General features: G+C 66.1%; 1 protein-coding gene and 9 non-coding genes across 10 annotated transcripts in view; all 10 read right to left on the minus strand.

Annotated features, from left to right (window-relative positions):
- Nucleotides 1-847: 847 nt before the first annotated feature.
- Nucleotides 848-941, minus strand: LOC118357127. The gene has a single exon (XR_004820173.1). It is a non-coding gene; the product is annotated as a small nucleolar RNA SNORD116 (small nucleolar RNA).
- Nucleotides 942-3,544: 2,603 nt separating this feature from the next.
- The window catches only part of MUC8 (mucin 8), a 30,783-nt gene continuing 9,312 nt past the window's right edge, over nucleotides 3,545-25,015 (minus strand). The window contains exons 4-12 of the mRNA XM_035728072.1: nucleotides 24,464-24,602; nucleotides 21,555-21,693; nucleotides 18,646-18,784; nucleotides 15,737-15,875; nucleotides 12,827-12,965; nucleotides 9,918-10,056; nucleotides 7,007-7,145; nucleotides 4,098-4,236; nucleotides 3,545-3,687 (exon numbers count right to left, since the gene is read on the minus strand). Of these exons, the coding sequence (XP_035583965.1) occupies nucleotides 3,545-3,687; nucleotides 4,098-4,236; nucleotides 7,007-7,145; nucleotides 9,918-10,056; nucleotides 12,827-12,965; nucleotides 15,737-15,875; nucleotides 18,646-18,784; nucleotides 21,555-21,693; nucleotides 24,464-24,602 (1,255 nt within the window). The remainder of the gene's footprint in view (nucleotides 3,688-4,097; nucleotides 4,237-7,006; nucleotides 7,146-9,917; nucleotides 10,057-12,826; nucleotides 12,966-15,736; nucleotides 15,876-18,645; nucleotides 18,785-21,554; nucleotides 21,694-24,463; nucleotides 24,603-25,015) is intronic.
- On the minus strand, nucleotides 3,754-3,848 carry LOC118357119. Its single transcript, XR_004820165.1, has one exon. It is a non-coding gene; the product is annotated as a small nucleolar RNA SNORD116 (small nucleolar RNA).
- Nucleotides 6,663-6,757, minus strand: LOC113910712. The gene has a single exon (XR_003516207.2). It is a non-coding gene; the product is annotated as a small nucleolar RNA SNORD116 (small nucleolar RNA).
- Nucleotides 9,574-9,668, minus strand: LOC118357120. The gene has a single exon (XR_004820166.1). It is a non-coding gene; the product is annotated as a small nucleolar RNA SNORD116 (small nucleolar RNA).
- Nucleotides 12,483-12,577, minus strand: LOC118357121. The gene has a single exon (XR_004820167.1). It is a non-coding gene; the product is annotated as a small nucleolar RNA SNORD116 (small nucleolar RNA).
- On the minus strand, nucleotides 15,393-15,487 carry LOC118357122. Its single transcript, XR_004820168.1, has one exon. It is a non-coding gene; the product is annotated as a small nucleolar RNA SNORD116 (small nucleolar RNA).
- LOC118357123 lies at nucleotides 18,302-18,396 on the minus strand. The gene has a single exon (XR_004820169.1). It is a non-coding gene; the product is annotated as a small nucleolar RNA SNORD116 (small nucleolar RNA).
- LOC118357124 lies at nucleotides 21,211-21,305 on the minus strand. Its single transcript, XR_004820170.1, has one exon. It is a non-coding gene; the product is annotated as a small nucleolar RNA SNORD116 (small nucleolar RNA).
- On the minus strand, nucleotides 24,120-24,214 carry LOC118357125. The gene has a single exon (XR_004820171.1). It is a non-coding gene; the product is annotated as a small nucleolar RNA SNORD116 (small nucleolar RNA).

Raw genomic sequence — 25,015 nt, forward strand, 5'->3', positions numbered from 1 at the left:
TAGCGCTGGACCAAGGCACCTTGAAGGCGAGCCCGGCGGCCAGCAGGTGGCCGCCGTGACGTGGGCACGGAGGCAGAAGGGTGCCCACAACCCACGGAACCATGAACGGATTTCTCCAAGCAAAGACAACGGCTAAGGCCGCGCACCTTCGCGGAATCAACACGCCTGCCGTCCTTCCCGTTCCCTGCCTTTGTGGGCCAATGTAAGAGCCAGTACCGAGGCGCCATTGGCGCCCTACACCCACCACACAGGTCCCGCGAGGTCACTGTGGGCGTGCACTGGGAGAGACTCCCACGCTGTCCAGGGCAGCGGCCTCGCCTCGTGCCTCTGCCCCTCAGGCTCCTACACTGCGGGGAGCCGCACGGACGTCACCGGGAAAAAGATCGCGGGAGGGATCTCCGCTTGCCCCCCGGGGCTCCCCCTCTGTACCCACGCGAGCTGCGCAAGCAGGCTCCACCACACACATCGCCAGGACTTCTGTCTGAAGCGCCACCCTGGCGCACGCTACACCGGGCCACGTGCTGTCAGGGGCTGTGCCAACGCCACGCCATGGGACTCCTCCGGCTGGGAGGCCGGCGGCCCGACATGCCACAAAGCCCTGCCACGGCCCCGAGGACCTCCGCGCCGTGAACGCCCAGCTAAGGAGGGGAAACCCCTCGTGGACCCGGAGCGCTCCGCGGGGCCCTCCGATGCAGAGGCCCTTGGGTGCTGCTGTTGCTGCTGCTGCTGCTTGAGCTCGTGCTGGCGCTGCCGGTGCTGGGGGTGCTCGTGCTGCTGGTGCCTGCGACAGTGTGACCCAGGGGAAGCTGTCCCTCACTCCTACCTTCCCTGGGGGAGACAACGTGCTGGACCTCAGTTTCGATGAGAACGACGGTAGGAGTTCTCACTCATTTTGTTCAGCTTTTCCAAGGAATGCAGAATGAGGGAGTCATCATCGATCCGAGCACATTCGGGGCCGCCCGGCACATCGAACGTGGCTGTCCGGGCGGCTCAGACGTTTGAGCCGATGGCGGGAGTGCCAGCCCAGCAGCCTGGACCGACCAGAGCCGAGCCACTGAGCAAAGAGCGGCGCTCCAGCCGCTCTTGGAGCCAGAGCCCGCATGCCACCAGGCCCACGCGGATTGGCAGGCTCTCAGGGGGGCGCAGGATATCCCACGGCCAAGGTCTGCGCAGGAGACATTGGAAGGCTACCGTCTGGGCGATGCATCCGCAGAGTGCCCACGCCGCGCTGGACAACACTTCTTCCGGGCACCCGGCCACCCTCCGCGCATCCGAGGACAGGAAAGCCTTCTTCCCTGGGCCAACGGCGAGCCCGGTGTGGACACCGACCCTGAGAAGTGGGGACAAATGGCACACACGTGTGGACAAAAGGATCCAGGTTCTCAGGTCGCCGGACCGCTCCGATTGCCTCCTAGGTGCAGCCTCGCATCGGCCTGTCCTGTCCCTCTGTCGCACAGGCAGGGTTGGGGGCGGCTGAGCAGGATGCCCTGTGCGCAAGTCTGCACGGCCACGGGCGCGCCACTCTGTGCAGCCGTGGGAGTCAGAATGGCAGTGTTGTGAGCGTGTGGAAGTGGAGTTCGGGTGGGTGTAGACATGGGCTTCTACCTCTTTGTAGTTCGCGTCTGTTTCGTGTGGGCATGTGTGCGCGAGGGGTGGGTGTGTGCGTGCCTGGTGGGCGGTCGGCACGGGCGTCGGTGGTCACGTGTGCAAGGCTCAGCTCCGAAAGACCCTGCCGGACTTGGAATCATGGCCTCACGTCCTGCCATGCAACGGCACGAGACCGGGCCACTGAATCTCCACTAGCCCGTTTGGCCCATGGGGGTCGGCTGAAAATGGCCCGAGACTCCCCGTCTCAAATTCTCTCTGGCAAAGCAGGGCACGCCGTCTCGACCTAGCCCCGCTTCCGAAACGGGATGCCGGGTCGCCTGGACACTGTCAGCCCGCTAGGTGTCCCGCTGTGACTGCACCTCAGCGCTTGGCGGCAAAACCCAAGGGCCGCGGGAATGCTGGCAGCCCAGGGACGCCAGCGGTAAACCATCGCACTAGGGAGCGGAGGGGCCCTGGACTCCAGGCAGACACAAAGTAGTGCAAACACGGCCCATCCGCCCTTGGGAGCCAGGCAGCTCAGGCGTTGGCAAGCGGTGCCCTGCCCCGCCGAGGGCCAGCTTGGCGGCGCACTGAACCCAAGGCCCATTGCCACTGAGGGCACTGGCGTGTTCACGGCCAGCGGCTCCGTCGGCCCTGCCTCGAGGAAATGTGCAGTCAGGCGGCGACCCTGTGCACAGCCGCGTCCTTGTGCATGCCCTGGCAGGTCCCCAGCAGAATTATCTGCCTGGACTCGCACGTCTCACGCAGGGACCTTCATCGAGGACACCCACAAGGGCAGGGCAAGGGATAGTCCACCACTCTGTGGGATGCAAGCCAGGGCCCCTCGCTCCACACAGGCACAGCACCATGGCCTCTGTGGATCTCCAGGCCCGCCGCCACGATGGCGACGGACTCGCAGAGAGGAAGACGGCTCCGTTGCCCAAGGAAGAGCTGCCCGTTTGACCAGCTCCCCTAGCCACCAGGGCGCTGTTCCTGGCTGCCCTCGGTGCACTCAGGGCCTGCCTTGCCCTGCCTGGCATACAGGGGGGCAAGGAGAGGTCTCGATCCCGCACCCTACAGCAGGATTTGGGGTCCCCTGCCTCCCAGTCACTGGGACCGTCCCGGGAGCACACCCTCAACTCAGGAGCCGCGGGCGAGGGAGACGAGGTCTCCCCGTCCCCCGTGGGCTACGCAAGGTGCCGGAGGCACGGCCAGTCTGCGCATCGTCACCTACCACGGCCTCGAGACTCTGGGAAGACGCCCACGGAGGCCATTGTTTGGACACAGAGACCGCAGGGGCCCATCGGTCAGGGACCGTAGCGCTGGACCAAGGCACCTTGAAGGCGAGCCCGGTGGCCAGCAGGTGGCCGCCGTGACGTGGGCACGGAGGCAGAAGGGTGCCCACAACCCACGGAACCATGACCGGATTTCTCCAAGCAAAGACAACGGCTAAGGCCGCGCACCTTCGCGGAATCAACACGCCTGCCGTCCTTCCCGTTCCCTGCCTTTGTGGGCCAATGTAAGAGCCAGTACCGAGCGCCATTGGCGCCCTACACCCACCACACAGGTCCCGCGAGGTCACTGTGGGCGTGCACTGGGAGAGACTCCCGCGCTGTCCAGGGCAGCGGCCTCGCCTCGTGCCTCTGCCCCTCAGGCTCCTACACTGCGGGGAGCCGCACGGACGTCACCGGGAAAAAGATCGCGGGAGGGATCTCCGCTTGCCCCCCCGGGGCTCCCCCTCTGTACCCACGCGAGCTGCGCAAGCAGGCTCCACCACACACATCGCCAGGGACTTCTGTCTGAAGCGCCACCCTGGCGCACGCTACACCGGGCCACGTGCTGTCAGGGGCTGTGCCAACGCCACGCCATGGGACTCCTCCGGCTGGGAGGGCCGGCGGCCCGACATGCCACCAAAGCCCTGCCACGGCCCCGAGGACCTCCGCGCCGTGAACGCCAGCTAAGGAGGGGAAACCCCTCGTGGACCCGGAGCGCTCCGCGGGGCCCTCCGATGCAGAGGCCCTTGGGTGCTGCTGTTGCTGCTGCTGCTGCTTGAGCTCGTGCTGGCGCTGCCGGTGCTGGGGGTGCTCGTGCTGCTGGTGCCTGCGACAGTGTGACCCAGGGGAAGCTGTCCCTCACTCCTACCTTCCCTGGGGGAGACAACGTGCTGGACCTCAGTTTCGATGAGAACGACGGTAGGGAGTTCTCACTCATTTTGTTCAGCTTTTCCAAGGAATGCAGAATGAGGGAGTCATCATCGATCCGAGCACATTCGGGGCCGCCCGGCACATCGAACGTGGCTGTCCGGGCGGCTCAGACGTTTGAGCCGATGGCGGGAGTGCCCGCCAGCAGCCTGGGACCGACCAGAGCCGAGCCACTGAGCAAGAGCGGCGCTCCAGCCGCTCTTGGAGCCAGAGCCCGCATGCCACCAGGCCCACGCGGATTGGCAGGCTCTCAGGGGGGCGCAGGATATCCACGGCCAAGGTCTGCGCAGGAGACATTGGAAGGCTTACCGTCTGGGCGATGCATCCGCAGGGTGCCCACGCCGCGCTGGACAACACTTCTTCCGGGCACCCGGCCACCCTCCGCGCATCCGAGGACAGGAAAGCCTTCTTCCCTGGGCCAACGGCGAGCCCGGCGTGGACACCGACCCTGAGAAGTGGGGACAAATGGCACACACGTGTGACAAAAGGATCCAGGTTCTCAGGTCGCCGGACCGCTCCGATTGCCTCCTAGGTGCAGCCTCGCATCGGCCTGTCCTGTCCCTCTGTCGCACAGGCAGGGTTGGGGGCGGCTGAGCAGGATGCCCTGTGCGCAAGTCTGCACGGCCACGGGCGCGCCACTCTGTGCAGCCGTGGGAGTCAGAATGGCAGTGTTGTGAGCGTGTGGAAGTGGAGTTCGGGTGGGTGTAGACATGGGCTTCTACCTCTTTGTAGTTCGCGTCTGTTTCGTGTGGGCATGTGTGCGCGAGGGGCGGGTGTGTGCGTGCCTGGTGGGCGGTGGGCACGGGCGTCGGTGGTCACGTGTGCAAGGCTCAGCTCCCGAAAGACCCTGCCCGGACTTGGAATCATGGCCTCACGTCCTGCCATGCAACGGCACGAGACCGGGCCACTGAATCTCCACTAGCCCGTTTGGCCCATGGGGTCGGCTGAAAATGGCCCGAGACTCCCCGTCTCAATTCTCTCTGGCAAAGCAGGGCACGCCGTCTCGACCTAGCCCCGCTTCCGAAACGGGATGCCGGGTCGCCTGGACACTGTCAGCCCGCTAGGTGTCCCGCTGTGACTGCACCTCAGCGCTTGGCGGCAAAACCCAAGGGCCGCGGGAATGCTGGCAGCCCAGGGACGCCAGCGGTAAACCATCGCACTAGGGAGCGGAGGGGCCCTGGACTCCAGGCCAGACACAAAGTAGTGCAAACACGGCCCATCCGCCCTTGGGAGCCAGGCAGCTCAGGCGTTGGCAAGCGGTGCCCTGCCCCGCCGAGGGCCAGCTTGGCGGCGCACTGAACCCAAGGCCCATTGCCACTGAGGGCACTGGCGTGTTCACGGCCAGCGGCTCCGTCGGCCCTGCCTCCGAGGAAATGTGCAGTCAGGCGGCGGACCCTGTGCACAGCCGCGTCCTTGTGCATGCCCTGGCAGGTCCCCCAGCCAGAATTATCTGCCTGGACTCGCACGTCTCACGCAGGGACCTTCATCGAGGACACCCACAAGGGCAGGGCAAGGGATAGTCCACCACTCTGTGGGATGCAAGCCAGGGCCCCTCGCTCCACACAGGCACAGCACCATGGCCTCTGTGGATCTCCAGGCCCGCCGCCACGATGGCGACGGACTCGCAGAGAGGAAGACGGCTCCGTTGCCCAAGGAGAGCTGCCCGTTTGACCAGCTCCCCTAGCCACCAGGGCGCTGTTCCTGGCTGCCCTCGGTGCACTCAGGGCCTGCCTTGCCCTGCCTGGCATACAGGGGGGCAAGGAGAGGTCTCGATCCCGCACCCTACAGCAGGATTTGGGGTCCCCTGCCTCCCAGTCACTGGGACCGTCCCGGGAGCACACCCTCAACTCAGGAGCCGCGGGCGAGGGAGACGAGGTCTCCCCGTCCCCCGTGGGCTACGCAAGGTGCCGGAGGCACGGCCAGTCTGCGCATCGTCACCTACCACGGCCTCGAGACTCTGGGAAGACGCCCACGGAGGCCCATTGTTTGGACACAGAGACCGCAGGGGCCCATCGGTCAGGGACCGTAGCGCTGGACCAAGGCACCTTGAAGGCGAGCCCGGCGGCCAGCAGGTGGCCGCCGTGACGTGGGCACGGAGGCAGAAGGGTGCCCACAACCCACGGAACCATGACCGGATTTCTCCAAGCAAAGACAACGGCTAAGGCCGCGCACCTTCGCGGAATCAACACGCCTGCCGTCCTTCCCGTTCCCTGCCTTTGTGGGCCAATGTAAGAGCCAGTACCGAGGCGCCATTGGCGCCCTACACCCACCACACAGGTCCCGCGAGGTCACTGTGGGCGTGCACTGGGAGAGACTCCCGCGCTGTCCAGGGCAGCGGCCTCGCCTCGTGCCTCTGCCCCTCAGGCTCCTACACTGCGGGGAGCCGCACGGACGTCACCGGGAAAAAGATCGCGGGAGGGATCTCCGCTTGCCCCCCCGGGGCTCCCCTCTGTACCCACGCGAGCTGCGCAAGCAGGCTCCACCACACACATCGCCAGGACTTCTGCCTGAAGCGCCACCCTGGCGCACGCTACACCGGGCCACGTGCTGTCAGGGGCTGTGCCAACGCCACGCCATGGGACTCCTCCGGCTGGGAGGCCGGCGGCCCGACATGCCACCAAAGCCCTGCCACGGCCCCGAGGACCTCCGCGCCGTGAACGCCCAGCTAAGGAGGGGAAACCCCTCGTGGACCCGGAGCGCTCCGCGGGGCCCTCCGATGCAGAGGCCCTTGGGTGCTGCTGTTGCTGCTGCTGCTGCTTGAGCTCGTGCTGGTGCTGCCGGTGCTGGGGGTGCTCGTGCTGCTGGTGCCTGCGACAGTGTGACCCAGGGGAAGCTGTCCCTCACTCCTACCTTCCCTGGGGGAGACAACGTGCTGGACCTCAGTTTCGATGAGAACGACGGTAGGGAGTTCTCACTCATTTTGTTCAGCTTTTCCAAGGAATGCAGAATGAGGGAGTCATCATCGATCCGAGCACATTCGGGGCCGCCCGGCACATCGAACGTGGCTGTCCGGGCGGCTCAGACGTTTGAGCCGATGGCGGGAGTGCCCGCCAGCAGCCTGGACCGACCAGAGCCGAGCCACTGAGCAAGAGCGGCGTTCCAGCCGCTCTTGGAGCCAGAGCCCGCATGCCACCAGGCCCACGCGGATTGGCAGGCTCTCAGGGGGGCGCAGGATATCCCACGGCCAAGGTCTGCGCAGGAGACATTGGAAGGCTTACCGTCTGGGCGATGCATCCGCAGAGTGCCCACGCCGCGCTGGACAACACTTCTTCCGGGCACCCGGCCACCCTCCGCGCATCCGAGGACAGGAAAGCCTTCTTCCCTGGGCCAACGGCGAGCCCGGCGTGGACACCGACCCTGAGAAGTGGGGACAAATGGCACACACGTGTGACAAAAGGATCCAGGTTCTCAGGTCGCCGGACCGCTCCGATTGCCTCCTAGGTGCAGCCTCGCATCGGCCTGTCCTGTCCCTCTGTCGCACAGGCAGGGTTGGGGGCGGCTGAGCAGGATGCCCTGTGCGCAAGTCTGCACGGCCACGGGCGCGCCAGTCTGTGCAGCCGTGGGAGTCAGAATGGCAGTGTTGTGAGCGTGTGGAAGTGGAGTTCGGGTGGGTGTAGACATGGGCTTCTACCTCTTTGTAGTTCGCGTCTGTTTCGTGTGGGCATGTGTGCGCGAGGGGCGGGTGTGTGCGTGCCTGGTGGGCGGTGGGCACGGGCGTCGGTGGTCACGTGTGCAAGGCTCAGCTCCCGAAAGACCCTGCCCGGACTTGGAATCATGGCCTCACGTCCTGCCATGCAACGGCACGAGACCGGGCCACTGAATCTCCACTAGCCCGTTTGGCCCATGGGGTCGGCTGAAAATGGCCCGAGACTCCCCGTCTCAAATTCTCTCTGGCAAAGCAGGGCACGCCGTCTCGACCTAGCCCCGCTTCCGAAACGGGATGCCGGGTCGCCTGGACACTGTCAGCCCGCTAGGTGTCCCGCTGTGACTGCACCTCAGCGCTTGGCGGCAAAACCCAAGGGCCGCGGGAATGCTGGCAGCCCAGGGACGCCAGCGGTAAACCATCGCACTAGGGAGCGGAGGGGCCCTGGACTCCAGGCCAGACACAAAGTAGTGCAAAGACGGCCCATCCGCCCTTGGGAGCCAGGCAGCTCAGGCGTTGGCAAGCGGTGCCCTGCCCCGCCGAGGGCCAGCTTGGCGGCGCACTGAACCCAAGGCCCATTGCCACTGAGGGCACTGGCGTGTTCACGGCCAGCGGCTCCGTCGGCCCTGCCTCCGAGGAAATGTGCAGTCAGGCGGCGACCCTGTGCACAGCCGCGTCCTTGTGCATGCCCTGGCAGGTCCCCCAGCCAGAATTATCTGCCTGGACTCGCACGTCTCACGCAGGGACCTTCATCGAGGACACCCACAAGGGCAGGGCAAGGGATAGTCCACCACTCTGTGGGATGCAAGCCAGGGCCCCTCGCTCGACACAGGCACAGCACCATGGCCTCTGTGGATCTCCAGGCCCGCCGCCACGATGGCGACGGACTCGCAGAGAGGAAGACGGCTCCGTTGCCCAAGGAGAGCTGCCCGTTTGACCAGCTCCCCTAGCCACCAGGGCGCTGTTCCTGGCTGCCCTCGGTGCACTCAGGGCCTGCCTTGCCCTGCCTGGCATACAGGGGGGCAAGGAGAGGTCTCGATCCCGCACCCTACAGCAGGATTTGGGGTCCCCTGCCTCCCAGTCACTGGGACCGTCCCGGGAGCACACCCTCAACTCAGGAGCCGCGGGCGAGGGAGACGAGGTCTCCCCGTCCCCCGTGGGCTACGCAAGGTGCCGGAGGCACGGCCAGTCTGCGCATCGTCACCTACCACGGCCTCGAGACTCTGGGAAGACGCCCACGGAGGGCCCATTGTTTGGACACAGAGACCGCAGGGGCCCATCGGTCAGGGACCGTAGCGCTGGACCAAGGCACCTTGAAGGCGAGCCCGGTGGCCAGCAGGTGGCCGCCGTGACGTGGGCACGGAGGCAGAAGGGTGCCCACAACCCACGGAACCATGACCGGATTTCTCCAAGCAAAGACAACGGCTAAGGCCGCGCACCTTCGCGGAATCAACACGCCTGCCGTCCTTCCCGTTCCCTGCCTTTGTGGGCCAATGTAAGAGCCAGTACCGAGGCGCCATTGGCGCCCTACACCCACCACACAGGTCCCGCGAGGTCACTGTGGGCGTGCACTGGGAGAGACTCCCGCGCTGTCCAGGGCAGCGGCCTCGCCTCGTGCCTCTGCCCCTCAGGCTCCTACACTGAGGGGAGCCGCACGGACGTCACCGGGAAAAAGATCGCGGGAGGGATCTCCGCTTGCCCCCCCGGGGCTGCCCTCTGTACCCACGCGAGCTGCCGCAAGCAGGCTCCACCACACACATCGCCAGGACTTCTGCCTGAAGCGCCACCCTGGCGCACGCTACCCCGGGCCACGTGCTGTCAGGGGCTGTGCCAACACCACGCCATGGGACTCCTCCGGCTGGGAGTCCGGCGGCCCGACATGCCACCAAAGCCCTGCCACGGCCCCGAGGACCTCCGCGCCGTGAACGCCCAGCTAAGGAGGGGAAACCCCTCGTGGACCCGGAGCGCTCCGCGGGGCCCTCCGATGCAGAGGCCCTTGGGTGCTGCTGTTGCTGCTGCTGCTGCTTGAGCTCGTGCTGGCGCTGCCGGTGCTGGGGGTGCTCGTGCTGCTGGTGCCTGCGACAGTGTGACCCAGGGGAAGCTGTCCCTCACTCCTACCTTCCCTGGGGGAGACAACGTGCTGGACCTCAGTTTCGATGAGAACGACGGTAGGGAGTTCTCACTCATTTTGTTCAGCTTTTCCAAGGAATGCAGAATGAGGGAGTCATCATCGATCCGAGCACATTCGGGGCCGCCCGGCACATCGAACGTGGCTGTCCGGGCGGCTCAGACGTTTGAGCCGATGGCGGGAGTGCCCGCCAGCAGCCTGGACCGACCAGAGCCGAGCCACTGAGCAAGAGCGGCGCTCCAGCCGCTCTTGGAGCCAGAGCCCGCATGCCACCAGGCCCACGCGGATTGGCAGGCTCTCAGGGGGGCGCAGGATATCCCACGGCCAAGGTCTGCGCAGGAGACATTGGAAGGCTTACCGTCTGGGCGATGCATCCGCAGGGTGCCCACGCCGCGCTGGACAACACTTCTTCCGGGCACCCGGCCACCCTCCGCGCATCCGAGGACAGGAAAGCCTTCTTCCCTGGGCCAACGGCGAGCCCGGCGTGGACACCGACCCTGAGAAGTGGGGACAAATGGCACACACGTGTGACAAAAGGATCCAGGTTCTCAGGTCGCCGGACCGCTCCGATTGCCTCCTAGGTGCAGCCTCGCATCGGCCTGTCCTGTCCCTCTGTCGCACAGGCAGGGTTGGGGGCGGCTGAGCAGGATGCCCTGTGCGCAAGTCTGCACGGCCACGGGCGCGCCAGTCTGTGCAGCCGTGGGAGTCAGAATGGCAGTGTTGTGAGCGTGTGGAAGTGGAGTTCGGGTGGGTGTAGACATGGGCTTCTACCTCTTTGTAGTTCGCGTCTGTTTCGTGTGGGCACGTGTGCGCGAGGGGCGGGTGTGTGCGTGCGTGGTGGGCGGTGGGCACGGGCGTCGGTGGTCACGTGTGCAAGGCTCAGCTCCCGAAAGACCCTGCCCGGACTTGGAATCATGGCCTCACGTCCTGCCATGCAACGGCACGAGACCGGGCCACTGAATCTCCACTAGCCCGTTTGGCCCATGGGGTCGGCTGAAAATGGCCCGAGACTCCCCGTCTCAAATTCTCTCTGGCAAAGCAGGGCACGCCGTCTCGACCTAGCCCCGCTTCCGAAACGGGATGCCGGGTCGCCTGGACACTGTCAGCCCGCTAGGTGTCCCGCTGTGACTGCACCTCAGCGCTTGGCGGCAAAACCCAAGGGCCGCGGGAATGCTGGCAGCCCAGGGACGCCAGCGGTAAACCATCGCACTAGGGAGCGGAGGGGCCCTGGACTCCAGGCCAGACACAAAGTAGTGCAAACACGGCCCATCCGCCCTTGGGAGCCAGGCAGCTCAGGCGTTGGCAAGCGGTGCCCTGCCCCGCCGAGGGCCAGCTTGGCGGCGCACTGAACCCAAGGCCCATTGCCACTGAGGGCACTGGCGTGTTCACGGCCAGCGGCTCCGTCGGCCCTGCCTCCGAGGAAATGTGCAGTCAGGCGGCGACCCTGTGCACAGCCGCGTCCTTGTGCATGCCCTGGCAGGTCCCCCAGCCAGAATTATCTGCCTGGACTCGCACGTCTCACGCAGGGACCTTCATCGAGGACACCCACAAGGGCAGGGCAAGGGATAGTCCACCACTCTGTGGGATGCAAGCCAGGGCCCCTCGCTCCACACAGGCACAGCACCATGGCCTCTGTGGATCTCCAGGCCCGCCGCCACGATGGCGACGGACTCGCAGAGAGGAAGACGGCTCCGTTGCCCAAGGAGAGCTGCCCGTTTGACCAGCTCCCCTAGCCACCAGGGCGCTGTTCCTGGCTGCCCTCGGTGCACTCAGGGCCTGCCTTGCCCTGCCTGGCATACAGGGGGGCAAGGAGAGGTCTCGATCCCGCACCCTACAGCAGGATTTGGGGTCCCCTGCCTCCCAGTCACTGGGACCGTCCCGGGAGCAAACCCTCAACTCAGGAGCCGCGGGCGAGGGAGACGAGGTCTCCCCGTCCCCCGTGGGCTACGCAAGGTGCCGGAGGCACGGCCAGTCTGCGCATCGTCACCTACCACGGCCTCGAGACCCTGGGAAGACGCCCACGGAGGCCCATTGTTTGGACACAGAGACCGCAGGGGCACATCGGTCAGGGACCGTAGCGCTGGACCAAGGCACCTTGAAGGCGAGCCCGGCGGCCAGCAGGTGGCCGCCGTGACGTGGGCACGGAGGCAGAAGGGTGCCCACAACCCACGGAACCATGAACGGATTTCTCCAAGCAAAGACAACGGCTAAGGCCGCGCACCTTCGCGGAATCAACACGCCTGCCGTCCTTCCCGTTCCCTGCCTTTGTGGGCCAATGTAAGAGCCAGTACCGAGGCGCCATTGGCGCCCTACACCCACCACACAGGTCCCGCGAGGTCACTGTGGGCGTGCACTGGGAGAGACTCCCACGCTGTCCAGGGCAGCGGCCTCGCCTCGTGCCTCTGCCCCTCAGGCTCCTACACTGCGGGGAGCCGCACGGACGTCACCGGGAAAAAGATCGCGGGAGGGATCTCCGCTTGCCCCCCCGGGGCTCCCCTCTGTACCCACGCGAGCTGCGCAAGCAGGCTCCACCACACACATCGCCAGGACTTCTGCCTGAAGCGCCACCCTGGCGCACGCTACACCGGGCCACGTGCTGTCAGGGGCTGTGCCAACGCCACGCCATGGGACTCCTCCGGCTGGGAGGCCGGCGGCCCGACATGCCACCAAAGCCCTGCCACGGCCCCGAGGACCTCCGCGCCGTGAACGCCCAGCTAAGGAGGGGAAACCCCTCGTGGACCCGGAGCGCTCCGCGGGGCCCTCCGATGCAGAGGCCCTTGGGTGCTGCTGTTGCTGCTGCTGCTGCTTGAGCTCGTGCTGGCGCTGCCGGTGCTGGGGGTGCTCGTGCTGCTGGTGCCTGCGACAGTGTGACCCAGGGGAAGCTGTCCCTCACTCCTACCTTCCCTGGGGGAGACAACGTGCTGGACCTCAGTTTCGATGAGAACGACGGTAGGGAGTTCTCACTCATTTTGTTCAGCTTTTCCAAGGAATGCAGAATGAGGGAGTCATCATCGATCCGAGCACATTCGGGGCCGCCCGGCACATCGAACGTGGCTGTCCGGGCGGCTCAGACGTTTGAGCCGATGGCGGGAGTGCCCGCCAGCAGCCTGGACCGACCAGAGCCGAGCCACTGAGCAAGAGCGGCGCTCCAGCCGCTCTTGGAGCCAGAGCCCGCATGCCACCAGGCCCACGCGGATTGGCAGGCTCTCAGGGGGGCGCAGGATATCCCACGGCCAAGGTCTGCGCAGGAGACATTGGAAGGCTTACCGTCTGGGCGATGCATCCGCAGGGTGCCCACGCCGCGCTGGACAACACTTCTTCCGGGCACCCGGCCACCCTCCGCGCATCCGAGGACAGGAAAGCCTTCTTCCCTGGGCCAACGGCGAGCCCGGCGTGGACACCGACCCTGAGAAGTGGGGACAAATGGCACACACGTGTGACAAAAGGATCCAGGTTCTCAGGTCGCCGGACCGCTCCGATTGCCTCCTAGGTGCAGCCTCGCATCGGCCTGTCCTGTCCCTCTGTCGCACAGGCAGGGTTGGGGGCGGCTGAGCAGGATGCCCTGTGCGCAAGTCTGCACGGCCACGGGCGCGCCAGTCTGTGCAGCCGTGGGAGTCAGAATGGCAGTGTTCTGAGCGTGTGGAAGTGGAGTTCGGGTGGGTGTAGACATGGGCTTCTACCTCTTTGTAGTTCGCGTCTGTTTCGTGTGGGCATGTGTGCGCGAGGGGCGGGTGTGTGCGTGCCTGGTGGGCGGTCGGCACGGGCGTCGGTGGTCACGTGTGCAAGGCTCAGCTCCCGAAAGACCCTGCCCGGACTTGGAATCATGGCCTCACGTCCTGCCATGCAACGGCACGAGACCGGGCCACTGAATCTCCACTAGCCCGTTTGGCCCATGGGGTCGGCTGAAAATGGCCCGAGACTCCCCGTCTCAAATTCTCTCTGGCAAAGCAGGGCACGCCGTCTCGACCTAGTCCCCGCTTCCGAAACGGGATGCCGGGTCGCCTGGACACTGTCAGCCCGCTAGGTGTCCCGCTGTGACTGCACCTCAGCGCTTGGCGGCAAAACCCAAGGGCCGCGGGAATGCTGGCAGCCCAGGGACGCCAGCGGTAAACCATCGCACTAGGGAGCGGAGGGGCCCTGGACTCCAGGCCAGACACAAAGTAGTGCAAACACGGCCCATCCGCCCTTGGGAGCCAGGCAGCTCAGGCGTTGGCAAGCGGTGCCCTGCCCCGCCGAGGGCCAGCTTGGCGGCGCACTGAACCCAAGGCCCATTGCCACTGAGGGCACTGGCGTGTTCACGGCCAGCGGCTCCGTCGGCCCTGCCTCCGAGGAAATGTGCAGTCAGGCGGCGACCCTGTGCACAGCCGCGTCCTTGTGCATGCCCTGGCAGGTCCCCCAGCCAGAATTATCTGCCTGGACTCGCACGTCTCACGCAGGGACCTTCATCGAGGACACCCACAAGGGCAGGGCAAGGGATAGTCCACCACTCTGTGGGATGCAAGCCAGGGCCCCTCGCTCGACACAGGCACAGCACCATGGCCTCTGTGGATCTCCAGGCCCGCCGCCACGATGGCGACGGACTCGCAGAGAGGAAGACGGCTCCGTTGCCCAAGGAGAGCTGCCCGTTTGACCAGCTCCCCTAGCCACCAGGGCGCTGTTCCTGGCTGCCCTCGGTGCACTCAGGGCCTGCCTTGCCCTGCCTGGCATACAGGGGGGCAAGGAGAGGTCTCGATCCCACACCCTACAGCAGGATTTGGGGTCCCCTGCCTCCCAGTCACTGGGACCGTCCCGGGAGCACACCCTCAACTCAGGAGCCGCGGGCGAGGGAGACGAGGTCTCCCCGTCCCCCGTGGGCTACGCAAGGTGCCGGAGGCACGGCCAGTCTGCGCATCGTCACCTACCACGGCCTCGAGACTCTGGGAAGACGCCCACGGAGGCCCATTGTTTGGACACAGAGACCGCAGGGGCCCATCGGTCAGGGACCGTAGCGCTGGACCAAGGCACCTTGAAGGCGAGCCCGGCGGCCAGCAGGTGGCCGCCGTGACGTGGGCACGGAGGCAGAAGGGTGCCCACAACCCACGGAACCACGACCGGATTTCTCCAAGCAAAGACAACGGCTAAGGCCGCGCACCTTCGCGGAATCAACACGCCTGCCGTCCTTCCCGTTCCCTGCCTTTGTGGGCCAATGTAAGAGCCAGTACCGAGGCGCCATTGGCGCCCTACACCCACCACACAGGTCCCGCGAGGTCACTGTGGGCGTGCACTGGGAGAGACTCCCGCGCTGTCCAGGGCAGCGGCCTCGCCTCGTGCCTCTGCCCCTCAGGCTCCTACACTGAGGGGAGCCGCACGGACGTCACCGGGAAAAAGATCGCGGGAGGGATCTCCGCTTGCCCCCCCGGGGCTCCCCTCTGTACCCACGCGAGCTGCGCAAGCAGGCTCCACCACACACATCGCCAGGACTTCTGCCTGAAGCGCCACCCTGGCGCACGCTACACCGGGCCACGTGCTGTCAGGGGCTGTGCCAACGCCACGCCATGGGACTCCTCCGGCTGGGAGGCCGGCGGCCCGACATGCCACCAAAGCCCTGCCACGGCCCCGAGGACCTCCGCGCCGTGAACGCCCAGCTAAGGAGGGGAAACCCCTCGTGGACCCGGAGCGCTCCGCGGGGCCCTCCGATGCAGAGGCCCTTGGGTGCTGCTGTTGCTGCTGCTGCTGCTTGAGCTCGTGCTGGCGCTGCCGGTGCTGGGGGTGCTCGTGCTGCTGGTGCCTGCGACAGTGTGACCCAGGGGAAGCTGTCCCTCACTCCTACCTTCCCTGGGGGAGACAACGTGCTGGACCTCAGTTTCGATGAGAACGACGGTAGGGAGTTCTCACTCATTTTGTTCAGCTTTTCCAAGGAATGCAGAATGAGGGAGTCATCATCGATCCGAGCACATTCGGGGCCGCCCGGCACATCGAACGTGGCTGTCCGGGCGGCTCAGACGTTTGAGCCGATGGCGGGAGTGCCCGCCAGCAGCCTGGACCGACCAGAGCCGAGCCACTGAGCAAGAGCGGCGCTCCAGCCGCTCTTGGAGCCAGAGCCCGCATGCCACCAGGCCCACGCGGATTGGCAGGCTCTCAGGGGGGCGCAGGATATCCCACGGCCAAGGTCTGCGCAGGAGACATTGGAAGGCTTACCGTCTGGGCGATGCATCCGCAGAGTGCCCACGCCGCGCTGGACAACACTTCTTCCGGGCACCCGGCCACCCTCCGCGCATCCGAGGACAGGAAAGCCTTCTTCCCTGGGCCAACGGCGAGCCCGGCGTGGACACCGACCCTGAGAAGTGGGGACAAATGGCACACACGTGTGACAAAAGGATCCAGGTTCTCAGGTCGCCGGACCGCTCCGATTGCCTCCTAGGTGCAGCCTCGCATCGGCCTGTCCTGTCCCTCTGTCGCACAGGCAGGGTTGGGGGCGGCTGAGCAGGATGCCCTGTGCGCAAGTCTGCACGGCCACGGGCGCGCCAGTCTGTGCAGCCGTGGGAGTCAGAATGGCAGTGTTGTGAGCGTGTGGAAGTGGAGTTCGGGTGGGTGTAGACATGGGCTTCTACCTCTTTGTAGTTCGCGTCTGTTTCGTGTGGGCACGTGTGCGCGAGGGGCGGGTGTGTGCGTGCGTGGTGGGCGGTGGGCACGGGCGTCGGTGGTCACGTGTGCAAGGCTCAGCTCCCGAAAGACCCTGCCCGGACTTGGAATCATGGCCTCACGTCCTGCCATGCAACGGCACGAGACCGGGCCACTGAATCTCCACTAGCCCGTTTGGCCCATGGGGTCGGCTGAAAATGGCCCGAGACTCCCCGTCTCAAATTCTCTCTGGCAAAGCAGGGCACGCCGTCTCGACCTAGCCCCACTTCCGAAACGGGATGCCGGGTCGCCTGGACACTGTCAGCCCGCTAGGTGTCCCGCTGTGACTGCACCTCAGCGCTTGGCGGTAAAACCCAAGGGCCGCGGGAATGCTGGCAGCCCAGGGACGCCAGCGGTAAACCATCGCACTAGGGAGCGGAGGGGCCCTGGACTCCAGGCCAGACACAAAGTAGTGCAAACACGGCCCATCCGCCCTTGGGAGCCAGGCAGCTCAGGCGTTGGCAAGCGGTGCCCTGCCCCGCCGAGGGCCAGCTTGGTGGCGCACTGAACCCAAGGCCCATTGCCACTGAGGGCACTGGCGTGTTCACGGCCAGCGGCTCCGTCGGCCCTGCCTCCGAGGAAATGTGCAGTCAGGCGGCGACCCTGTGCACAGCCGCGTCCTTGTGCATGCCCTGGCAGGTCCCCCAGCCAGAATTATCTGCCTGGACTCGCACGTCTCACGCAGGGACCTTCATCGAGGACACCCACAAGGGCAGGGCAAGGGATAGTCCACCACTCTGTGGGATGCAAGCCAGGGCCCCTCGCTCCACACAGGCACAGCACCATGGCCTCTGTGGATCTCCAGGCCCGCCGCCACGATGGCGACGGACTCGCAGAGAGGAAGACGGCTCCGTTGCCCAAGGAGAGCTGCCCGTTTGACCAGCTCCCCTAGCCACCAGGGCGCTGTTCCTGGCTGCCCTCGGTGCACTCAGGGCCTGCCTTGCCCTGCCTGGCATACAGGGGGGCAAGGAGAGGTCTCGATCCCGCACCCTACAGCAGGATTTGGGGTCCCCTGCCTCCCAGTCACTGGGACCGTCCCGGGAGCACACCCTCAACTCAGGAGCCGCGGGCGAGGGAGACGAGGTCTCCCCGTCCCCCGTGGGCTACGCAAGGTGCCGGAGGCACGGCCAGTCTGCGCATCGTCACCTACCACGGCCTCGAGACTCTGGGAAGACGCCCACGGAGGCCCATTGTTTGGACACAGAGACCGCAGGGGCCCATCGGTCAGGGACCGTAGCGCTGGACCAAGGCACCTTGAAGGCGAGCCCGGCGGCCAGCAGGTGGCCGCCGTGACGTGGGCACGGAGGCAGAAGGGTGCCCACAACCCACGGAACCACGACCGGATTTCTCCAAGCAAAGACAACGGCTAAGGCCGCGCACCTTCGCGGAATCAACACGCCTGCCGTCCTTCCCGTTCCCTGCCTTTGTGGGCCAATGTAAGAGCCAGTACCGAGGCGCCATTGGCGCCCTACACCCACCACACAGGTCCCGCGAGGTCACTGTGGGCGTGCACTGGGAGAGACTCCCACGCTGTCCAGGGCAGCGGCCTCGCCTCGTGCCTCTGCCCCTCAGGCTCCTACACTGCGGGGAGCCGCACGGACGTCACCGGGAAAAAGATCGCGGGAGGGATCTCCGCTTGCCCCCCCGGGGCTCCCCTCTGTACCCACGCGAGCTGCGCAAGCAGGCTCCACCACACACATCGCCAGGACTTCTGCCTGAAGCGCCACCCTGGCGCACGCTACACCGGGCCACGTGCTGTCAGGGGCTGTGCCAACGCCACGCCATGGGACTCCTCCGGCTGGGAGGCCGGCGGCCCGACATGCCACCAAAGCCCTGCCACGGCCCCGAGGACCTCCGCGCCGTGAACGCCCAGCTAAGGAGGGGAAACCCCTCGTGGACCCGGAGCGCTCCGCGGGGCCCTCCGATGCAGAGGCCCTTGGGTGCTGCTGTTGCTGCTGCTGCTGCTTGAGCTCGTGCTGGCGCTGCCGGTGCTGGGGGTGCTCGTGCTGCTGGTGCCTGCGACAGTGTGACCCAGGGGAAGCGGTCCCTCACTCCTACCTTCCCTGGGGGAGACAACGTGCTGGACCTCAGTTTCGATGAGAACGACGGTAGGGAGTTCTCACTCATTTTGTTCAGCTTTTCCAAGGAATGCAGAATGAGGGAGTCATCATCGATCCGAGCACATTCGGGGCCGCCCGGCACATCGAACGTGGCTGTCCGGGCGGCTCAGACGTTTGAGCCGATGGCGGGAGTGCCCGCCAGCAGCCTGGACCGACCAGAGCCGAGCCACTGAGCAAGAGCGGCGCTCCAGCCGCTCTTGGAGCCAGAGCCCGCATGCCACCAGGCCCACGCGGATTGGCAGGCTCTCAGGGGGGCGCAGGATATCCCACGGCCAAGGTCTGCGCAGGAGACATTGGAAGGCTTACCGTCTGGGCGATGCATCCGCAGAGTGCCCACGCCGCGCTGGACAACACTTCTTCCGGGCACCCGGCCACCCTCCGCGCATCCGAGGACAGGAAAGCCTTCTTCCCTGGGCCAACGGCGAGCCCGGCGTGGACACCGACCCTGAGAAGTGGGGACAAATGGCACACACGTGTGACAAAAGGATCCAGGTTCTCAGGTCGCCGGACCGCTCCGATTGCCTCCTAGGTGCAGCCTCGCATCGGCCTGTCCTGTCCCTCTGTCGCACAGGCAGGGTTGGGGGCGGCTGAGCAGGATGCCCTGTGCGCAAGTCTGCACGGCCACGGGCGCGCCAGTCTGTGCAGCCGTGGGAGTCAGAATGGCAGTGTTGTGAGCGTGTGGAAGTGGAGTTCGGGTGGGTGTAGACATGGGCTTCTACCTCTTTGTAGTTCGCGTCTGTTTCGTGTGGGCACGTGTGCGCGAGGGGCGGGTGTGTGCGTGCCTGGTGGGCGGTGGGCACGGGCGTCGGTGGTCACGTGTGCAAGGCTCAGCTCCCGAAAGACCCTGCCCGGACTTGGAATCATGGCCTCACGTCCTGCCATGCAACGGCACGAGACCGGGCCACTGAATCTCCACTAGCCCGTTTGGCCCATGGGGTCGGCTGAAAATGGCCCGAGACTCCCCGTCTCAAATTCTCTCTGGCAAAGCAGGGCACGCCGTCTCGACCTAGCCCCGCTTCCGAAACGGGATGCCGGGTCGCCTGGACACTGTCAGCCCGCTAGGTGTCCCGCTGTGACTGCACCTCAGCGCTTGGCGGCAAAACCCAAGGGCCGCGGGAATGCTGGCAGCCCAGGGACGCCAGCGGTAAACCATCGCACTAGGGAGCGGAGGGGCCCTGGACTCCAGGCCAGACACAAAGTAGTGCAAACACGGCCCATCCGCCCTTGGGAGCCAGGCAGCTCAGGCGTTGGCAAGCGGTGCCCTGCCCCGCCGAGGGCCAGCTTGGCGGCGCACTGAACCCAAGGCCCATTGCCACTGAGGGCACTGGCGTGTTCACGGCCAGCGGCTCCGTCGGCCCTGCCTCCGAGGAAATGTGCAGTCAGGCGGCGACCCTGTGCACAGCCGCGTCCTTGTGCATGCCCTGGCAGGTCCCCCAGCCAGAATTATCTGCCTGGACTCGCACGTCTCACGCAGGGACCTTCATCGAGGACACCCACAAGGGCAGGGCAAGGGATAGTCCACCACTCTGTGGGATGCAAGCCAGGGCCCCTCGCTCCACACAGGCACAGCACCATGGCCTCTGTGGATCTCCAGGCCCGCCGCCACGATGGCGACGGACTCGCAGAGAGGAAGACGGCTCCGTTGCCCAAGGAGAGCTGCCCGTTTGACCAGCTCCCCTAGCCACCAGGGCGCTGTTCCTGGCTGCCCTCGGTGCACTCAGGGCCTGCCTTGCCCTGCCTGGCATACAGGGGGGCAAGGAGAGGTCTCGATCCCGCACCCTACAGCAGGATTTGGGGTCCCCTGCCTCCCAGTCACTGGGACCGTCCCGGGAGCACACCCTCAACTCAGGAGCCGCGGGCGAGGGAGACGAGGTCTCCCCGTCCCCCGTGGGCTACGCAAGGTGCCGGAGGCACGGCCAGTCTGCGCATCGTCACCTACCACGGCCTCGAGACTCTGGGAAGACGCCCACGGAGGCCCATTGTTTGGACACAGAGACCGCAGGGGCCCATCGGTCAGGGACCGTAGCGCTGGACCAAGGCACCTTGAAGGCGAGCCCGGTGGCCAGCAGGTGGCCGCCGTGACGTGGGCACGGAGGCAGAAGGGTGCCCACAACCCACGGAACCATGACCGGATTTCTCCAAGCAAAGACAACGGCTAAGGCCGCGCACCTTCGCGGAATCAACACGCCTGCCGTCCTTCCCGTTCCCTGCCTTTGTGGGCCAATGTAAGAGCCAGTACCGAGGCGCCATTGGCGCCCTACACCCACCACACAGGTCCCGCGAGGTCACTGTGGGCGTGCACTGGGAGAGACTCCCGCGCTGTCCAGGGCAGCGGCCTCGCCTCGTGCCTCTGCCCCTCAGGCTCCTACACTGAGGGGAGCCGCACGGACGTCACCGGGAAAAAGATCGCGGGAGGGATCTCCGCTTGCCCCCCCGGGGCTCCCCTCTGTACCCACGCGAGCTGCGCAAGCAGGCTCCACCACACACATCGCCAGGACTTCTGCCTGAAGCGCCACCCTGGCGCACGCTACACCGGGCCACGTGCTGTCAGGGGCTGTGCCAACGCCACGCCATGGGACTCCTCCGGCTGGGAGGCCGGCGGCCCGACATGCCACCAAAGCCCTGCCACGGCCCCGAGGACCTCCGCGCCGTGAACGCCCAGCTAAGGAGGGGAAACCCCTCGTGGACCCGGAGCGCTCCGCGGGGCCCTCCGATGCAGAGGCCCTTGGGTGCTGCTGTTGCTGCTGCTGCTGCTTGAGCTCGTGCTGGCGCTGCCGGTGCTGGGGGTGCTCGTGCTGCTGGTGCCTGCGACAGTGTGACCCAGGGGAAGCTGTCCCTCACTCCTACCTTCCCTGGGGGAGACAACGTGCTGGACCTCAGTTTCGATGAGAACGACGGTAGGGAGTTCTCACTCATTTTGTTCAGCTTTTCCAAGGAATGCAGAATGAGGGAGTCATCATCGATCCGAGCACATTCGGGGCCGCCCGGCACATCGAACGTGGCTGTCCGGGCGGCTCAGACGTTTGAGCCGATGGCGGGAGTGCCCGCCAGCAGCCTGGACCGACCAGAGCCGAGCCACTGAGCAAGAGCGGCGCTCCAGCCGCTCTTGGAGCCAGAGCCCGCATGCCACCAGGCCCACGCGGATTGGCAGGCTCTCAGGGGGGCGCAGGATATCCCACGGCCAAGGTCTGCGCAGGAGACATTGGAAGGCTTACCGTCTGGGCGATGCATCCGCAGAGTGCCCACGCCGCGCTGGACAACACTTCTTCCGGGCACCCGGCCACCCTCCGCGCATCCGAGGACAGGAAAGCCTTCTTCCCTGGGCCAACGGCGAGCCCGGCGTGGACACCGACCCTGAGAAGTGGGGACAAATGGCACACACGTGTGACAAAAGGATCCAGGTTCTCAGGTCGCCGGACCGCTCCGATTGCCTCCTAGGTGCAGCCTCGCATCGGCCTGTCCTGTCCCTCTTTCGCACAGGCAGGGTTGGGGGCGGCTGAGCAGGATGCCCTGTGCGCAAGTCTGCACGGCCACGGGCGCGCCAGTCTGTGCAGCCGTGGGAGTCAGAATGGCAGTGTTGTGAGCGTGTGGAAGTGGAGTTCGGGTGGGTGTAGACATGGGCTTCTACCTCTTTGTAGTTCGCGTCTGTTTCGTGTGGGCACGTGTGCGCGAGGGGCGGGTGTGTGCGTGCGTGGTGGGCGGTGGGCACGGGCGTCGGTGGTCACGTGTGCAAGGCTCAGCTCCCGAAAGACCCTGCCCGGACTTGGAATCATGGCCTCACGTCCTGCCATGCAACGGCACGAGACCGGGCCACTGAATCTCCACTAGCCCGTTTGGCCCATGGGGTCGGCTGAAAATGGCCCGAGACTCCCCGTCTCAAATTCTCTCTGGCAAAGCAGGGCACGCCGTCTCGACCTAGCCCCGCTTCCGAAACGGGATGCCGGGTCGCCTGGACACTGTCAGCCCGCTAGGTGTCCCGCTGTGACTGCACCTCAGCGCTTGGCGGCAAAACCCAAGGGCCGCGGGAATGCTGGCAGCCCAGGGACGCCAGCGGTAAACCATCGCACTAGGGAGCGGAGGGGCCCTGGACTCCAGGCCAGACACAAAGTAGTGCAAACACGGCCCATCCGCCCTTGGGAGCCAGGCAGCTCAGGCGTTGGCAAGCGGTGCCCTGCCCCGCCGAGGGCCAGCTTGGCGGCGCACTGAACCCAAGGCCCATTGCCACTGAGGGCACTGGCGTGTTCACGGCCAGCGGCTCCGTCGGCCCTGCCTCCGAGGAAATGTGCAGTCAGGCGGCGACCCTGTGCACAGCCGCGTCCTTGTGCATGCCCTGGCAGGTCCCCCAGCCAGAATTATCTGCCTGGACTCGCACGTCTCACGCAGGGACCTTCATCGAGGACACCCACAAGGGCAGGGCAAGGGATAGTCCACCACTCTGTGGGATGCAAGCCAGGGCCCCTCGCTCCACACAGGCACAGCACCATGGCCTCTGTGGATCTCCAGGCCCGCCGCCACGATGGCGACGGACTCGCAGAGAGGAAGACGGCTCCGTTGCCCAAGGAGAGCTGCCCGTTTGACCAGCTCCCCTAGCCACCAGGGCGCTGTTCCTGGCTGCCCTCGGTGCACTCAGGGCCTGCCTTGCCCTGCCTGGCATACAGGGGGGCAAGGAGAGGTCTCGATCCCGCACCCTACAGCAGGATTTGGGGTCCCCTGCCTCCCAGTCACTGGGACCGTCCCGGGAGCACACCCTCAACTCAGGAGCCGCGGGCGAGGGAGACGAGGTCTCCCCGTCCCCCGTGGGCTACGCAAGGTGCCGGAGGCACGGCCAGTCTGCGCATCGTCACCTACCACGGCCTCGAGACTCTGGGAAGACGCCCACGGAGGCCCATTGTTTGGACACAGAGACCGCAGGGGCACATCGGTCAGGGACCGTAGCGCTGGACCAAGGCACCTTGAAGGCGAGCCCGGCGGCCAGCAGGTGGCCGCCGTGACGTGGGCACGGAGGCAGAAGGGTGCCCACAACCCACGGAACCATGACCGGATTTCTCCAAGCAAAGACAACGGCTAAGGCCGCGCACCTTCGCGGAATCAACACGCCTGCCGTCCTTCCCGTTCCCTGCCTTTGTGGGCCAATGTAAGAGCCAGTACCGAGGCGCCATTGGCGCCCTACACCCACCACACAGGTCCCGCGAGGTCACTGTGGGCGTGCACTGGGAGAGACTCCCGCGCTGTCCAGGGCAGCGGCCTCGCCTCGTGCCTCTGCCCCTCAGGCTCCTACACTGAGGGGAGCCGCACGGACGTCACCGGGAAAAAGATCGCGGGAGGGATCTCCGCTTGCCCCCCCGGGGCTCCCCTCTGTACCCACGCGAGCTGCGCAAGCAGGCTCCACCACACACATCGCCAGGACTTCTGCCTGAAGCGCCACCCTGGCGCACGCTACACCGGGCCACGTGCTGTCAGGGGCTGTGCCAACGCCACGCCATGGGACTCCTCCGGCTGGGAGGCCGGCGGCCCGACATGCCACCAAAGCCCTGCCACGGCCCCGAGGACCTCCGCGCCGTGAACGCCCAGCTAAGGAGGGGAAACCCCTCGTGGACCCGGAGCGCTCCGCGGGGCCCTCCGATGCAGAGGCCCTTGGGTGCTGCTGTTGCTGCTGCTGCTGCTTGAGCTCGTGCTGGCGCTGCCGGTGCTGGGGGTGCTCGTGCTGCTGGTGCCTGCGACAGTGTGACCCAGGGGAAGCTGTCCCTCACTCCTACCTTCCCTGGGGGAGACAACGTGCTGGACCTCAGTTTCGATGAGAACGACGGTAGGGAGTTCTCACTCATTTTGTTCAGCTTTTCCAAGGAATGCAGAATGAGGGAGTCATCATCGATCCGAGCACATTCGGGGCCGCCCGGCACATCGAACGTGGCTGTCCGGGCGGCTCAGACGTTTGAGCCGATGGCGGGAGTGCCCGCCAGCAGCCTGGACCGACCAGAGCCGAGCCACTGAGCAAGAGCGGCGCTCCAGCCGCTCTTGGAGCCAGAGCCCGCATGCCACCAGGCCCACGCGGATTGGCAGGCTCTCAGGGGGGCGCAGGATATCCCACGGCCAAGGTCTGCGCAGGAGACATTGGAAGGCTTACCGTCTGGGCGATGCATCCGCAGAGTGCCCACGCCGCGCTGGACAACACTTCTTCCGGGCACCCGGCCACCCTCCGCGCATCCGAGGACAGGAAAGCCTTCTTCCCTGGGCCAACGGCGAGCCCGGCGTGGACACCGACCCTGAGAAGTGGGGACAAATGGCACACACGTGTGACAAAAGGATCCAGGTTCTCAGGTCGCCGGACCGCTCCGATTGCCTCCTAGGTGCAGCCTCGCATCGGCCTGTCCTGTCCCTCTGTCGCACAGGCAGGGTTGGGGGCGGCTGAGCAGGATGCCCTGTGCGCAAGTCTGCACGGCCACGGGCGCGCCAGTCTGTGCAGCCGTGGGAGTCAGAATGGCAGTGTTGTGAGCGTGTGGAAGTGGAGTTCGGGTGGGTGTAGACATGGGCTTCTACCTCTTTGTAGTTCGCGTCTGTTTCGTGTGGGCACGTGTGCGCGAGGGGCGGGTGTGTGCGTGCGTGGTGGGCGGTGGGCACGGGCGTCGGTGGTCACGTGTGCAAGGCTCAGCTCCCGAAAGACCCTGCCCGGACTTGG

Source organism: Zalophus californianus, chromosome 6 (genome assembly GCF_009762305.2).
Source record: "Zalophus californianus isolate mZalCal1 chromosome 6, mZalCal1.pri.v2, whole genome shotgun sequence".
Lineage (NCBI taxonomy): Eukaryota > Metazoa > Chordata > Mammalia > Carnivora > Otariidae > Zalophus > Zalophus californianus.